General features: G+C 40.9%; 1 protein-coding gene across 1 annotated transcript; it reads right to left on the bottom strand.

The window, feature by feature from the left end:
• Positions 1-394: 394 nt before the first annotated feature.
• LOC110986763 (sperm-associated antigen 16 protein-like) lies at positions 395-13,382 on the bottom strand. The gene is made up of 15 exons (XM_022248939.2): positions 13,238-13,382; positions 11,617-11,691; positions 11,214-11,281; positions 10,166-10,290; positions 9,674-9,811; positions 9,040-9,147; positions 8,153-8,270; positions 7,568-7,786; positions 6,692-6,825; positions 5,809-5,952; positions 5,236-5,336; positions 4,008-4,092; positions 3,246-3,372; positions 2,534-2,791; positions 395-1,770 (listed from the first exon to the last, which is right to left on the bottom strand). Exons 1-15 carry the CDS (start codon positions 13,290-13,292, stop codon positions 1,660-1,662), a joined length of 1,866 nt encoding a protein of 621 aa, XP_022104631.1. The 5' UTR covers positions 13,293-13,382; the 3' UTR covers positions 395-1,659.
• Between the last annotated feature and the right edge of the window lie 2,967 nt (positions 13,383-16,349).

The following is a 16,349-nucleotide window of genomic DNA, read 5'->3' as shown; positions in this document are numbered from 1 at the left end:
GGTAGTTTGCTGCCTTTTCAATTTCCATGCCGAGTATTTCTATTTTCATGAGCAAAACTGTGATGTCAACCCAGGAATAAAGCGTTAATGTTGCACTGGTTTATTTAAGCTGAAAAGTCTTGCATTTTGTAGATTTCGCTGGACTAAATTTTCTCTTCTTTACTAATTCATTAAGGTTTATGTGCATAGCAATACGTGAGCACCAAAGCTTTTCTTAGAAATGTTTTAATAAGTAAATTCTGGGTTCACAATTTTAGAAAAACCTATGCAATAAACCACGCTTTCCTGGATGACACCAAAGCAACAGCGCTCTCACTTGTCCCGGGAAACATGGATAATTTCAGGTTTTTAAAAAGTGCACCTTTTAGTGCATTTAACCAAAAGGAGCGGAGTGTAAAGATATGATGAAGTTTTTATTGAGAATGACTGTACTGAGATTTGAAACTTTCCATGGTGGAGGAAGCAAGTAAACTAGATGGGTTGCCGGCAACACTATGGGTAAATCTCCTTGTTTTTGGAGCATGTGGGGTTCTGAAAAGAACCGGTGATTCTCAATTGCTGTACTGTGCAACAAGTTCATGTAATGGCCAATGGATAGAAAGCTGATGTATCATGGTTGAATTCAAGATTTCTATGGGGTGCTGTTCCTGTTCTGTTAATCTTGGCCTGAATTTCTAAACTATGTACTAGCTGCATCCAAAGCAGGTGTAACGTTACATGTAACACATTTCAATCACTCTCTCAGATTCAACTGGCCTCGCCACATGACCAATAAGAGAACTAACTTCAAACTGCTGTGTTTTTCTAATCAATTATTAGAACAAGTCAACAGAGTAATTATATACCTCCATGAGATGAATGTTCAGGGAGGAAATCCTTTACAGAAAACAAGGGTAAATCCAAAATAATTGGTAAACCTTAAAGAAGATACGTGTATATACAATAAGTTCAAATACACACATGCAAGTGCGAACGGATCTACTTCACGCACTCCACTGTCTAATCCCAAAAGAAGGCTTCAAACCTCCAATTAGAGTGTAAAAATGCATTCGGTGAATTGTTGAATGTATGGCTAGGGGAAAACAACCAACCGCCGTTCTTTTGCTCAGCTAAACCTTGCCTCGTGATTGACAATCATTTCAAACAGAGGATCTCAATCAAACCTCTTCCTCTTGCAGGTGGATGGAGAAAAGGGAAAAATCACATAAAAACGTCTGAAAGTGTATTACTAATGGAATTTCTGCAACTGGAAGGAATGTCAGTGTTTTTGGTTTTTTTTCTGAGCAGGTTTCTTTTTATACATTCTATCTGAATGTGTTTCATGTTAAAATGATGTACCTCTGTAGTTTGATTGTTTACAATCTGATCTTCTTACAATTCCACAACCCTGAATCTAGACTGAGTTTATCTTACTCACAATTCTGGGTGAGTCGCTATAAAAGCTGTATGTGACATTTAAATCTTTGGAGAAATGTGTATTTTTACTGACAGGACCTTTTCAATCTCTGACCGAAAGAGTTCAAGTTTGAAACTCCTCATCCACTCTACTCAACCATCGAAGACAGCAGCCATCCTCACATCATTTACAAGCTCAAAACTAAACAAAACTATATCATTCCAAGTTTCACCACATAAATATTTTACAGAGCTGGTGAGAATCTAGGACCAGATTCTGACGGTGCAGTCACTACTGCCAGAGACAAGAAAGTCGCCTGACTTATCAAAGCAGACCGAATGCACCGCGTCTTCGTGACCAGCCAAGTTGGACACCTTTGAAGGCAAAACAAAATAAAAACCAAACCTGAGAGTTTAATAACCAAAAAAAAAACACACAAAAATTTAAAGCGAATCTTAAGAGTTACTTGTGGAAGGCCTGGCATTCTGATCCTGGCAGAATTTTTCCACATGAAAGAAAAAAAAAATCTTCATGGAAACTTGAAGCAGTTTAGACCTGACGACTTTGATCTTGGGTCTCGTGTTGACTGCAAACTTCTTACTCCAAACAGAAAAATCAGCACTTAGTCAGACAAATAGGACCTGCCTATGTTAACAGGGCTCTTTAAAACACACTGGATTATTGGCCCAATGTATTGATTGGCAAATGCAAAGTGTTAGCTGAAACGGGGTACTCCCGCAGTTCTGTTGGAAAACTGCAACAGACCGGCCATAGTGGGCCAATGTGTCTAATACATCACCCATACATATTTAATGGACAGACGATGAAAGCAGAGCCACCATGATTGAAAATATCATGATGAACAGGGAGTTTGTTTGACATCAGGATTCAGAAATGTTTCCTTAGAATTGAATCAATCAACATTCAACATATAAGCCTTTTCTTAACGGAGCAAACCACATATGTATGATTGAAACATTATTATCTTTTGGGTAATAATTCCATTTTCAGATTACATCTGGATCATGTGATTGTAAGCCTCACAAAACACAAATTACGTACGCTGTACATGAACAGGCAAATTTTGGAAGACAGCACTGACACAAAATCTGGAGGACTAAAGAGAAAAAGTCTTACCTGTCCACTTGCGACTTCGTACATCTTGGTGGTACCATCGTTACTTGCAATGGCCAGCACTGAGCTCGATCCGTCAAATGCAACTCGGTTGGCTGGATGGGGCCCAATGTCCACGGTTGCCATAGGAGCACAGGTGCGCACGTCCCAGAGTTTGATGTTGCCGTAGCTGTCACAGGATGCGACAGCGTCTCCCTTGAGGTTGAAAGTGGCGTGGTTGACGGAGTGCAAGTGACCGTAGAAAGTCTGCCCACAGATGCCCTGTTGATGACGGAAATAAAACGTTCTGAAGAAGTAATTCTTTAAAAAGAATCATAAAGTTTATACCTGAGACAGATATTATAATAATCAAGAGAGAACTGCATTACAACACATGACATCTTCTGATGTACTCTTCTTAACAGCTCTGAAGAACATATATCAAGGGTATGCTGACAAATTAGGTCCATATGATGAGTATACTATTATTTAAATTATGTGCAAAAGTTTAAAATATCTTAGAAATTTCATGGAAAATGGGACCTTTCCCCCATTTTCTGGGCCTCCTCTATAATGAAAATATCAATAGCAGAATTTGCACTTGATAAATTTAGAGCAATGAACGCTAGTGCTAACAAAAAAATTGATTTTAATTTAAATGTGGGAAGGAGACATGTTGCAACGCTAATAATTTGGACACACAGCCAAGGGGTGAGCAAGAGGGGTGGATAAGTACCATTCTTGCATCCCACAGGGAAACGGTTTTATCAGCTGAGGAGGTCAACAGCGTGTTGGAATATGGCAGGAACATGATGCTGTTGACGGAATCGGTGTGGCCTCGGAGTGTGAAGCGACATCGCAGGCTGAAATTGCACAGACATGAGACAAAGTTGTTATGGATTTACTTGTTAATACTTGAAGCTTCCCAGTATAGGTCAGCTGATGCTTTTGTTACTCAGCACCAATGTCCTGTTGGGCCCATAAAAATCATCTGAGCAGTGGTTGTTGCACACTCGACACAGCGTGAACACAGCTAACTTTCGTCTGCAGGTGTAAACGCTGCTAGAATCTGTGTGTTTACACTATGGGCACCAGAACAACTGTTCAAGTGTTGGTCCGACATCTCTCTTTTTTTCTCACCAGTGAGGGGGTGATTACACTACAGGCCCACACCAGTATAGCGATGCGTATACCAGAATCATACAACTAAGATTAATTATACTTGCAGTAAAATCCAATGCAATTTTATATTCAAGGTAACTTTGTCAGCATATGTAAGAGAGATACACCCATACACACACGCCTAGCGGAAGTTGCAGTTTAAAGCACTGGAACTAACCACTTGCACGTACAGGCACCTTTTTTTTTTCCAAAGAATTGGTTGTCACCAAGTTTGAGTCATCTTGTGACAGGGTCCGGAGATGTATAATCTGAGCACTGCAACAGTGACTTGAGGCCAAATTGGGGCAACCAGTGTGATTTCTCTTGCTCTCCTCACCTGTTGAGATCCCAGACCTTGGAGGTGTTGTCCATGGAGCAACTGGCTATGAAGTCTCCGCAGGTGTGCCAAGCACAGCCCCACACTGAGGAAAAACACAATCAGACAGATGTTAACCAATTGGACACCTGACTTGATTTGGCTTGTCATTGCTGCCCTTTATGGTTTGGATAGGACACCACTCTTCAGAGGTACAGACAAAAGTGCACGAAGCAGTACCAAACATTCAGGGCACTGGATTATTTTTGAAACTTCAACATCAGGTTGATCAAGGAAATCCAATAAATGGAATGTAAATATGCAACCTCCAGAATACTGTGCAGGGGGACTTGTAAACTGAGCTATACAACTGTATGTTCGATCTCTAAATTTGTCAACTGTGTTTTTGGTCAAAGGACTTGAAAAACTGTACAGACAAAAATACTTGTACAAGTTATTGACATAGACAAGACTAAATAAGGACTTTGATGAGTAATAAATAAATACACACTACGCATGTCCATGTCCAAAAAGCTTAAAAATACAAATATGTGACTGGTTACAACAAAATGAAAGTAAAGCCGCATCTTGCTCTTTCCTATTTGAGGTTCAAAGTGATATTGAAGCGGAGGTCATTTTTGAGGTTTTGTAATATTTGGAGAGAGTAACCTGTCTCCTATTTAATTCCAAACATTTCACAGGACCATTATTTAAAAATGTCATTTTTTCAGCAATTTTGATGACAGCATTATTCATACCAGGTCTGAAATAGTGAAAAGAGTGATACTTTTACCCTAAGTGTTCCATGTATATACCACTGGAAAGGTCTTTTTCCGCTGACTTCAACAACACCAATATCTCAATTTTTGAAAATTCCGACTTTCAGCGCATTTTGTGGTGACAGATCACATATTCATTGACGGTCATCGATATGAGTGATTAACAATAAAGTGCACCAACAAGAGGATGGCAAAACAAAGCTGTTTGTTTGCAGCGCACTGTGGTAAGTGGCTGACAAATTCCGTTCACTGGCTGTGCGCGAGGAACTTGAATTGTCCCCTGTTGTTCATAAGGGTAGATTAGTGAGCTTGTTTTGAGCACAAGATGATGTCTTTGTGAGGCAGCAAAACCTGCTCCAATCTCTGAAACTCAAAATCCTCACTAATGCCAACTGTAAACCTGGAAAATGGCCACTCCATGGAAACCTCTCGGTGGCACACTGTACTGTGAACTGTCCGTATTGACTTGCCTGCATGTTGGTGTTCGGTGAAGGTGTGCACGCACTCTGCTTTGGAGAAGTCCCAGATCTTGACTGTGGCGTCGCCGCTGGCTGTAACAAGCTGGGCTCCACTGCAACAACCAGACAGAGAATTGATCTGTCAGCCCATACAATGTTCAGGCTGCATCCAGATGTTATGGCTGTAGCTGGGAATGACATGGGTGGCTATGGCTAAGCCACAGACTAGCGGCTGCAGCTACTTCCAATAGACGGGTGTGCTACTCCAGACCACAGCCAATTGGTTTGGACAGATGTGGTAAACTGTGGTGCTGAAATGCTCTGTCACTAGACATGTTACCACATGATTTTGAACGTACCTCAACTTTGATGCCTATGTGGAGCTAGTCTTATATGTATAAGTTAAGCTACTAGTAAAAGGAGGCTAAATTGGAGTGGTGTTAAGAAGTAGCAAACAAGGTGAGATCTGGTCTGAAAAGGATTCTATCCCTGACGGTGGATGAATCCATCGTTTAAAGGTCGTCCACCATTAAAGACAGGCTCGCTACGGCCGGCTCCACACTGCCACAGGTTCGGTCTACATACCTGGGATGGAAGTCGCAGTCTGCCACCCAGTCGGTGTGGCCCTCTCCGGTCATGATGATGTCCCCACTGGGGATGGCCCACATCTTCCAGGTGTGATCGTCGCTCACCGTGGCCAGGATCTGCTTGCGAGGATGCAGGGCAATGCTGCGGAAGAAAACAGGCAAACAAACACGATATATGTCTTGATCACATAAATTCTTCTCAACTTTTCGAATACATCATTTCACCTGTCATTTTAAACCTATCAGCAAAACAGCCATTCAAGTGTCTTCTTCATATTTTTGAAATTATGCAGTGTCAATTCATCATTTTTACAAGTCATATTTCTCGTAAAGACGAAGGAAGAAATTGACTGGAACAAGATTTGAGCCTGTGATCTCATGCACACTGTGCCAGAGCTCAACTATCTGAACTACCCGGCCCAATGGTACTGGCTCTTCCCATTTGTCAAAAATCTCTTTGTTCAAGTCATACGTCAAATGAAATGACAACAAAGCAGAATAGAAAAGTTTGCTTTTCCCAGTAAAAGCCATCATGACCCCATCACAGCATACGATTTTCATCAAGAGATTGGCCAAACTCTTCTTGCACGGCAAATACACCTGTACATCAAGAACTGTTCATGTTTACACATGTACATCAGACCAGTTCAAGCAAAGGTTATCCACTCCAAAACTAAGTTAAACACTGTCGTCATGTACCTTCAAAGATTCTACAAACAATTTATGTCTTCGGTTGAATACAGCCAAGTATGAGGCCAATGCATTTTTAAATTGGGTGCTTAATCTTGGTTTACGATTGTTTGGTATTCTGGGGAGTTGGTGGCTTTCTGTGGAGGTGAAAGGTGTGAAGTGGGGGTGGGAGGCTGGGAAGGGATACGCACCCACTGACGGCCAGCGTGTGTGCCTGGATGGTGTGGGTCAGGCGAAACCCTCCGGTGCGAGTCAGGTGGGCAGAGGGGCCTTTGATGTGAGTCAGCTGTGGGTTGACACCTGTGTCCACTGGGAATTCAGAATCCTAAAAACGTTTTCAAAACAAAAGGCAAAATAGAAACATAAACTGAAATATTTTCCAGATGTATTTTTTTTGCGTTGGGGAGATGTTAATTATATATAACGGGTTTGCCCTTACCCAACGTATATTAATAAACACTGTATGCTCAGTGCTTGTCCGAGAGCTTGCGAAAAAAACCTCACAAGCTTACTCGGGTGGGACTCGAACCCACGACCTCCTGCTTACTAGTGCAGATGTCTTAACCACTCGACCACAAAGCTTGCGGGTACCGCGAACTATTTTCAAGATGTATTTTTTTTTTTTTTTTCGCAAGCTCTCGGACAAGCACTGAGCATACAGTGTTTATTAATATACGTTGGGTAAGGGCAAACCCGTTATATATAATAAACTGAAATACATCTCGGAAATCAAACGGCAATTAGTCATTGGGGTACCTAGTTTATGAACAGGGATTCTGATTACACAGAATTTTCCAGTATGCGTCAAACTTTCCAAGAAACATAATAATGTGCTGTGGTGCAAATATCAAGGCCCCAGAATTAATGGGAAATGAAAGGCAAAAACAGGTGGTATAAAGTTAAACAACACCGGCTAGCAGCAGATTCTTGAATGAAAACTATTGTTGTTTGGATATGTTATTTGGGGTGAATAACACAACGTTATCAGTGAGGTGAGGGTCACATTCTTAGTCACTGGGGGAGTCACTTAACAGACGACTGATACTATTATTACAAAGCAGACTTACATCGGGGTGTCTGGGCTGGGGCTGAGCTGTGACGTCCATGTTGTCGGGGTCAGGTCGGCTGGGCTGGGTGTGCATCTCCCTGGCCTGGCGTACGGCGCTCTGAGTGGGGCCCACCCCCGAGGCGTAGACCAGCCGGCGTTCAGCCTTGGACAGCTCCAGGGACCCACTGTCCCGACTGCCTGACTCCAGGTTCCGCAAGGTGGCCTGGAGGCCAGCAACCTGTTCAAGTGGATGGATGGGTGATGGCAAAACATTTTGCTAATGGATGTACAAGGAAAAAATTGTGGATGGCAAAACAGATTCATATAACTGTATTGACGGCAACTCACAGTAGAAAGGGTGAGTCTTGTTCCTGGACTCATCTCCACAACAGGACATAGTTATTTGAACTTTTAATAGCCCAAGAAAAATTCTATTCAAACAAGTTTTAGACAAAGTTACCACAATACAAACTTTTACCACTAAATGATTTCAATCTGATGAGGCATTACCAACACTGCCAATTTGTCTGAAATTCAACCAAATTCCAAGTACAAGATAAAGAGTTTGTACAGCAATCAGACAAAGCCCCGGTGGAATTTCTACCTGATTGACGGCTCTGTCTCGCTCCAGCTTGGCCAGCATCTTCTCCTTCATGGCCATCTCATACTTCTGCTTCAACTGCTGCAAAGTTGGCTCGTAGGAGGCATAGTGCTTCTTCAATCTGCATAGGAAGAAATGAATGGCTTTCACCCTACCAGTCTGTATGGTGTTAGCGTAGGGACCAGACCCAAAGGGAACAGGTTATTTCCCATGAGCGATCCTCAAACGTGTATGATTGTTTAGTCTATGGGAGCAAGGTATGTTGTAGGAAGCAATGTAAACACAATGCCTTGAGCTTTGAAAGCAATTCACAGTTGTGTTTATCGCAAACTCTGGACAAACACGTGCCCAAGCCGTTATCACATTGAGGGGATGAATCTGTTGTTGTTTGAAAAGTCAACATCAACAAAAATTTGTCCCAATGACATTTTTGGTCCCCACAGCGTCTGTGTTTCAGCACGTGTGTGTACTGGTCCCCATGACGAGGGAAGATAGCACTTTTGTCTGTGCCTTGTGCACTGTGGCAACAATGAGCGAAATACCTGTCCTGTGTCTTTTTTTATAAAACTGTTGAGTGTACTTATACTGGCATATGATTTTGACCCAACTTTCAGTAATTTCTATCTGTGCATCTTTAACACATTTATGTCACTTAATGTATTTCTTTTTATCTATTTTTGCAATTTGTTTTTTTTTGTAAGATCATGTACAATTCCGTCCTCTTGGCTGTGATGGTTTGGTACAAAAATGCAATAATAATGGACGCAACCAGTATGAGTAGCAAGCCCTTTATTTTCCCAATCCAACATTAAAAATTGTCAAAAATAAATTTGCTTTAGCGACCTCATTCTGTATCTGTGAGAGTGTCGAAGCACGTTGCGTAGCCTTACTTTTTAATGTCTTCAATCAGTCGGTTCTTCTCCTGCACCACTCTCTTGTGGTGCATGCGGTTGTAGTCTCTCTCCTTTCGCAGCTTGACGTAAGTGTCCTTTGCTTTACTGCGAAAAGAAAAGTCATGACAAGGTCACAGAGTATGTCAGCATGAATGCCTCCAAAAATTCAATTCGATCCCAATCTCCATATCAATAGTGTATCCGAATACCGCCTTTTTTCACAAATTTTGGATTTTTGCAATGGACAACGATACCCGATGATATTCTTTAACTCAAATCTGGTCATTTTAGATTTGCTTTTTATTCACTGAAATTTCTTCAAAAGAAACAAGCAGAAGTTCCTAATATTACAGTGAATGAGATGACACTGAAGTTTCTGATATTAGGGTGACTTCACATAATCTAATACAGTTAACCATTAAGCATGTTATCAACTGGTAAATTATTTCAAGAATTCTAAATGAATTGAGAAACTCTGATGTCAGCTGACAAATCTTAATTACTGAACCATGTCTCAGTGATCATTCAAGGCTTTTGTGATCATACCACACTGCACAGTACCAAACTGATAAGACAATTTTAGTAGAAAACAATTTCTTCCCCCTACTTTTACATTCCACTCCAAACTTACTTCGCTGCATCCTTAAACTTTTCCAAATCTCTCCTCAGCGTCTTGACCTGGTCGTCCAGCTGCTGGTTGTGAACGTATAAGTCAGGGACGGTCTTGACATCTTCCTCATTCAGGAGGCCGCGCTGCTGCAGTTCATACCTAATGTGGCGTTGACATGGTACAGAGATCGTAATCATGTGATGTACACTCCAAGTGTATGCCAATACCCTGAGGGGCAACGATGCAAAGCATAGGTCATGTATGAATAACGTGGCTCTGGCTAGGAATTAACACATCCATCTATGGAGACTGGTTTTTAGCTGCTAGGTGGCGGTTTCCATACATAGGCACCTGTAATACTGTGAGCCGTAGCCAAGTCGTTCAGACCATAGCTTACCCTTGACACTTGCTGGTGCTCGAATCCCATAGTGCGAGCTATCGACGGTTCTCTTTACCAAAGGCAAGCCTACATATGAGCTAACTGCAAATGACTGATGGCATTTCGTTTGTTACCATTCTGTCTGGAAGCAGTCCATGGTACGCATCATTCCCATCTTCACCAGGAAGTTGCGCACGAAATCGTCCACCACCTCTGGCCTCAGGTTGACAGGTGGAGGAACCAACCTTTCTCCTCGCATCTGTTGGAAAACCAAAAACTGAAATAAATCCCTCTTCAAACTCTGCATCAACAGAGTATTAAAGGGTTTATGGAATGCGTTCTTCATACAACCCTTGAAAGTACACTTGTCTCAATTATTGCTGTTTTGCTATTAAAGGGTATTTTGGGGTCTTTTGGGTGTTTATGCTAATGAATATATTTTAATACTCAAGGGCAAAACTGCGAGTCATCCCTGAAAGAAAACGTCGATGTTACACTGATTGTGAACAAAAAAATGCTTGAACTTTCATTCTGTGCTGACCTAACTTTCCAGAATTTTAAGTTCCTCTAGGTGAATGGCAATAAAGTAATGAACAACATTCTAAGTAACATTTTCAATGAGCAAATTCCAGTTTCCTAATTTTAATGGAAATATTTCTAAAATGAACATTGTCTTCCCTTATTGGCATCACATCAAAAAAGCCCTCAGTTGTCCCCCCCAAAAAAGAAGGGACAATTTTAAATGCATAAACAGTAACATTTTCAATACACAAGACCCCACAAAAGAGATGTTAAACATTTTTCATACAAAGGAGAAGGGGGGGGGTAAAGTTGTACAAAAACCCTGTGTAAGAAAAATGTTTGGCTATAAGGACCCTTTAAGACTCAACACGGGGCAAAGCTTCCAAGGCATCACCGTCAACAAGCAAATCTTTGACCAAAAACCTTTGAACACTATGCGTATTATTCACATCGCACAAATACTGTTCCACAGTACATGTATCTATGTTTAAAACGGACTGTTCTCAACGTCTTATTTTGCCATTTCCACATAAAGCAAGCACATCAAATGTGTTTCTAAACCCATCAATTTGCAATTGCTGTCTGTGATATTAGATGATTTTTGTTGTCTACAAGTTGCCATGAAGCCGTCACGGAGATGGAAATGGCAAGAATGCTGACCAGGGCTTCTTGATCCTCCTGCGCCTCCTGTATGGTTCTGACAGCTGCATGGAGGTCCTCGTCTGGTTCTGAATCACAGACAGACCAAGAAATGGGGGTTATTAAGAGGGAGCCTGGATGAAACAGCTCCAGAAATCAGAGCTGCATCAAAAGAGTGGAAATACAAACCTTTCATAAATGAATGAAAAATGATTCCATCAAATTACTAATGGGAGACTTTGAGAATGAATGGAATAACCATAATGAAAAATGGAATGTTCAAAGAAGAACCTATTTGAAAATTGATCGAGGCATTAAAAACAATAAAATTATATAAAAGCCCTTGGTCTTACATTTCTTGCATGACCAGAAATGGCTTAACCTGCAAAAATGTTTAGGAACATAAAACCCATTGAAACCTCACCTGATGCAAAGTCATCATCGATTGGGACTTCTTCATAGGTGAATTCATCGTCGGAATCAGCAGCAAGTGATGCCTCTATGTAAGACTAAGTCAAGGAAGGGCATAACCTTTACAAATTATAGATATTGTGACAACTGTAGAATTTAAGAGGTGAGATAATTTCACATAATTAGTTCATGCGATCAGAGCAATTTGTCGTGTCGGTGCAACAAGGTTGTTTATACACAAGATACGACCTTGTTGCTCTGACGTGATGAATTCTAACTTTTTTGAGGCACTTCAAATGGCACACTGACAGACAAATTTCACCAGAAGAAAGAATGGGGAAGTCCTAATTGTGAGAAAATATTGAGATGCTCCGGTAAGAAAAGCCATATGCCAAGCATGAGTCCGAATGAGTCAATGAAATAGAAAACCAACCAGTATGGTGTGAAGGCTATGATGACTACATCTATGTAGCATACACAGTGGTGCAGCACACCATCCATACTGCACAGGCAGCCCGGCCATACTGATGATCAGTCATGTCAGTAGCTAGTCTGCCGGTGAGGGGAGCAGTAAATCTGACCCTGAGTCAGAAATTGTTTCTATTTTCCTTCGTTTCTCTTTAGACAGTGGATATTTATCCATTGCCGCCTAACCTTAACTAAATGATATTTAGCCAGCTACAGGAAGACAGTGCCCTCTTTGATGTCTATACACGAGTAAGCCTATGAAGGCTATCAAATTACCACCAGATTTCAAAATGGGTCCGAAGTCTAGTTGATAGCTTATATTTCTAGGGAGCGAACATGAAGACTTGAAGTGCTCCCATCTGGGTTCAATTCCCAGCCATCGACTTTTGTTTTGCCCCCCAAAATTATTCTAGGCATACATTTATTTTTTTGAAACTGATTCCAACATTTAATAACAGAGTATGACATTTTCTTTTCCTGATATGTAGCTCTGAAGAATTTTGTTAGGGGAAAAGTCTAAATTTGTTAAATGGTCTGATTCACACCATGTGAATATGAAATTACGATGACTAGGCCTATGTTGGCATAGAGCCAGACTATGATTTGTTACAGTAAGAATTTTCAACAAGTCCAAAAACCTCAGTTAGCCTACTCAGCATGTGCCTAAGCTACATATCATTTAGCCTAGGCTAGGCCTTGTTAATTTTAGCTGGCGACGGCTAAATATCCACTGTTTCAAGAGTGGAGTGACTGAAAAAGTGCACACACACTCATTCATGTCATTACAAGCCGACCTGCCTCAATGGACAACTTGTACCAAACGGTCGATTTGTCTGTCCATGCTTTCCATGTGTTTAATGTTTTAATAGCTCGAGTTTAAAAGTCGAGTTGTCCCAACGGCTGAGTTGTCCCCAGTGCAGCTGACAAACGTCGAGTTGTCCCAGCCCCCGCTCAGATGAGAACCAGCAAGGCAGCACGCCAACAGGCGGTCATGGCGGTTAAACTAAAACTTTGTTTGATTGGCAAATGTTTGGGCAAGCAAGCAGTAGAAAAGCTGCACAAACCAACACAGCCCATGCGAAATCAAGACTTTTGGGCACAAGTGCAGTAACTATTACACAGAAAGTCACAAAGCTAAATTGCTTATCAATTTTTTTTAAGGATACGCTCCAAATAATAGGCCCCGTCTTCTCCAATTCGTTCACCTCCGGCGGCTGCCATGTTTGTTGCTAGCGTTTTCTGTGGAGTCCCTGAGTACTTACTGACAGGAACCCGTAATCTGTGTATTCGGTATCTGACTATTGTGTTGCTAAGCGCTCGTACCGTATCGGCAAGGTAGACTAGTTGCCAGTCCCCAACATTATCTTTCGGGGGAGATTGGGGGCGGACTAATCAAAGCCACCACCCTTCCCTCATCACCAGCGCCCACCTAATAGGGCCCTGGGAATTGGCTTATCCCTTGCAGGACCAAGGGGGATAAAGGGGTTTGATAAAGCACCTCTGCCCGTCCAAGGTTCGAGGTAATGAAACTTTAATGTTTAGACTTTTTATTGAGGGCGCTGTAACCAGTAACTGTTAAGGGTGTGTTCAGGGTACCGATACAGACCAGTAAATCAGTCGCCATATACAACAGTGATAAAATTAATATCCCAACTTAAAAAAATCAGGAAAAAATACTCAAAAGTTTAAAAGGTGTTCAAGACACATATTAAATTAAAGCTAACATCCTCATCGTTCATTTTCCTTTCAATTTTCAGCACTGTGGCTTCCAACCACATGGAAATAAGCTGCAGCTGCATATCAACGGGGATTATTCACCGGCTAACCGGGGGACTCGCTCTTCAGTCGCGAATATTGACGGCAATATTGACGATTGGAGGGTCCCTCTACGGCCACCATAATTTATAGGTCGCCTGGAAGGGCAAATGCATGGAGTAATTTTTGTCGAGCACTCATTGGATGGTTTTACTTGAATAACAGAGGTCAACACTTCTATATTTGTGCGAGGCACGTGAGCACTGGAAGTAGATGCATGGATATAATTTCATTTCGTTTCATTTTATTTATTATTTTTCACAGGGAATACAGCTGTAGACACAGGGTATCCAATGCCAAGTAAAACAACAGACTTAAACAACATTTGCTAACTCCCTTGAAGGAGAAGGATAACCTACAAGCAAACTTAATCACTGTCGAGAGGGTCTCCTAAAATGTCAACAAATACAAGAACACATTAAAATCACATTTAGAGATTTATACAAACAAAATTCAGTGTTACTAAAGTCAGCATGTCCGTATGACGAGAATGCATGGTGATCCACTTTGCCGGTTAGTTTTAAGATTGCACCGGGGTTTGTTGGTAGACATTATTTAATTAAGACTGAGAAATACATGTATAATAAAATTTAAGTTGTGCTGTTATGGTTACATTTACAATATTTACATTAAAAAAAATAATAAAAAGTCATAAAAAATTCGGGACAAAATAACCAAAAAAAAAAAAAAAAGGTTTACTTGAGGTGCGTAACTAAAAGTTGCATGTTGTACATAAGTTATTTATCATGTACATTTATAATACCGATATCCATGGATGAACTTCAGACAATGCTACTATCAGGGAAAAGCCAGACGTTTCTCAATTTTAGGACAAAAGAGTTGAGGTCAAAGGCAATTTCATTAACAACATCAACGGGAAGGCATTCCACAGTCTGCGAAATCTAACAAATAATGAATTATGAAATGCTTGTGTACGTAAGGAGAAATGAATAATTAAATTTGACCCTGTCTACATGCCTCTTGTGGATTATGGACAAGTTTTCAATGTTTACACAAACTTTTGGCAATAAAAACTACTGACAGGAAATTTAACCTATAAAGCAGAGGGGGTGTCTACATTGAATGCGATGGGCAGAATAGTCTAAGTTAGTAGTGTGAAATCCAGGTATGTGTCTTTGAGGTAAACTTAGCATGATCAAAAAAACAACTTCGAACACTCTCTCAGGAATGTTGCAAAGAGCAAAGACCAGGGTACCATACAGGGCAAGCACTCAATGATGGGTCGAACAAGAGCGTAGTACAATTTCACTTGAATTTGAGAATCTTTAGAAATGACCAATCTTTTGACAAAGGCTTACATCCTATAGTTGCTGTAGAAACAATCGGATCAAAGTGCTTTTTTCCAGCTTAAATCATCCGATAGGCCTACAATCACACCAACATACTCATAAAGATCAACAATTTCAAGAGTATGGAAACCAAACACACAACATGGATTCAGACAGTAAGTGACAAACTCCTTTTTTCGCTTTCATAGTTGTGACGTGTTTCCTTCACAAAGAAGCGCACCTGCTCTTTCTCGCGCCCTATGCCTACGACAAGAAGGCAGACGACAAAATCGATTCAGGAAACAAAGCAAACGCTTCTTTTATGATGGACTTTGATACTCATGATTTAGATTGCTATTGTAGGACAACATGTATTTCACATTTGTATCTCTTTCGCCAGGATTTTGAGACTTAGAGTGCAGAAAACGTACGATTATAGAACACTCGCTCATTGACGGTCACTAAGGTAGCCATTTTTATCAGGCCTACTGGGCACGACCGGGATGATCTGAGCAATGGCTCGATCTTTACTGAACAATCTGACAATAAATTCACCTTCAGACAACTGCATTTTTCTTTCTCATTCACAGCTGCGCATGGAAGACTGTTTCGGAAAGGAAATAAAGTCAGAGATTTCATACAGGCACATATAGAGCTATTATTAAACAGAATAGCCATAAAAGCGTGATCATGCTGATCGACCGATCGCGCGCAACATTTACATGTGTATCCCAATGGGCACAGTACTCTTTGGTTGCTCCTTTGGTTATGAAAAGGAACATGAGAAAAACAGCAAATGTCATATAAGATGCACAATCTGAGCTAGTAAAATGTGAAAGTACACATACACGGGAAAACCTTTCTTGCAGGTTGTGTTTTTTAACACTGGTTGGCCCACTTCTGAAGACTTCATGTCAAACATACAATAATAGTTGACATAATTATGCTCTTCTACAAAAAATCAAGGTTTCTCTTATTAAGCAGGAATGTCATTAAAGGACGAACCTACATTTGGAGGGGTACTCACAATAAACAATCCCAATCTCATCAACAGCACTGTTTTGTAAGGGTTCACTCATTAGAAACAGGTGTTTTGTTAAATTGCGCAACGAATAAATCATCTTAATTGCAGGAACTGCAGAAAGGCGTCTCCAACTCCCTGTGACAGACCCGG

Source organism: Acanthaster planci, linkage group LG08, assembly GCF_054643075.1.
Source record: "Acanthaster planci isolate LZ-2023a linkage group LG08, COTS_SCS, whole genome shotgun sequence".
NCBI classification, from domain to species: Eukaryota; Metazoa; Echinodermata; class Asteroidea; order Valvatida; family Acanthasteridae; genus Acanthaster; species Acanthaster planci.
This window is presented reverse-complemented; position numbering and strand designations above follow the sequence as displayed.

What these genes read in the sequence shown, in the direction of transcription:
- LOC110986763 (XM_022248939.2), bottom strand. Translation starts at nt 13,292, where the DNA reads ATGGCAGCCGCCGGAGGTGAACGAATTGGAGAAGACGGGGCCTATTAT. An exon ending in CCCAGCCCAGACACCCCGAT is followed by an intron (nt 6,826 to 7,567) that starts GTAAGTCTGCTT and finishes AAACGTTTTTAG; the next exon opens with GATTCTGAATTCCCAGTGGA. An exon ending in ACGAAGTCGCAAGTGGACAG is followed by an intron (nt 1,771 to 2,533) that starts GTAAGACTTTTT and finishes TTGCCTTCAAAG; the next exon opens with GTGTCCAACTTGGCTGGTCA.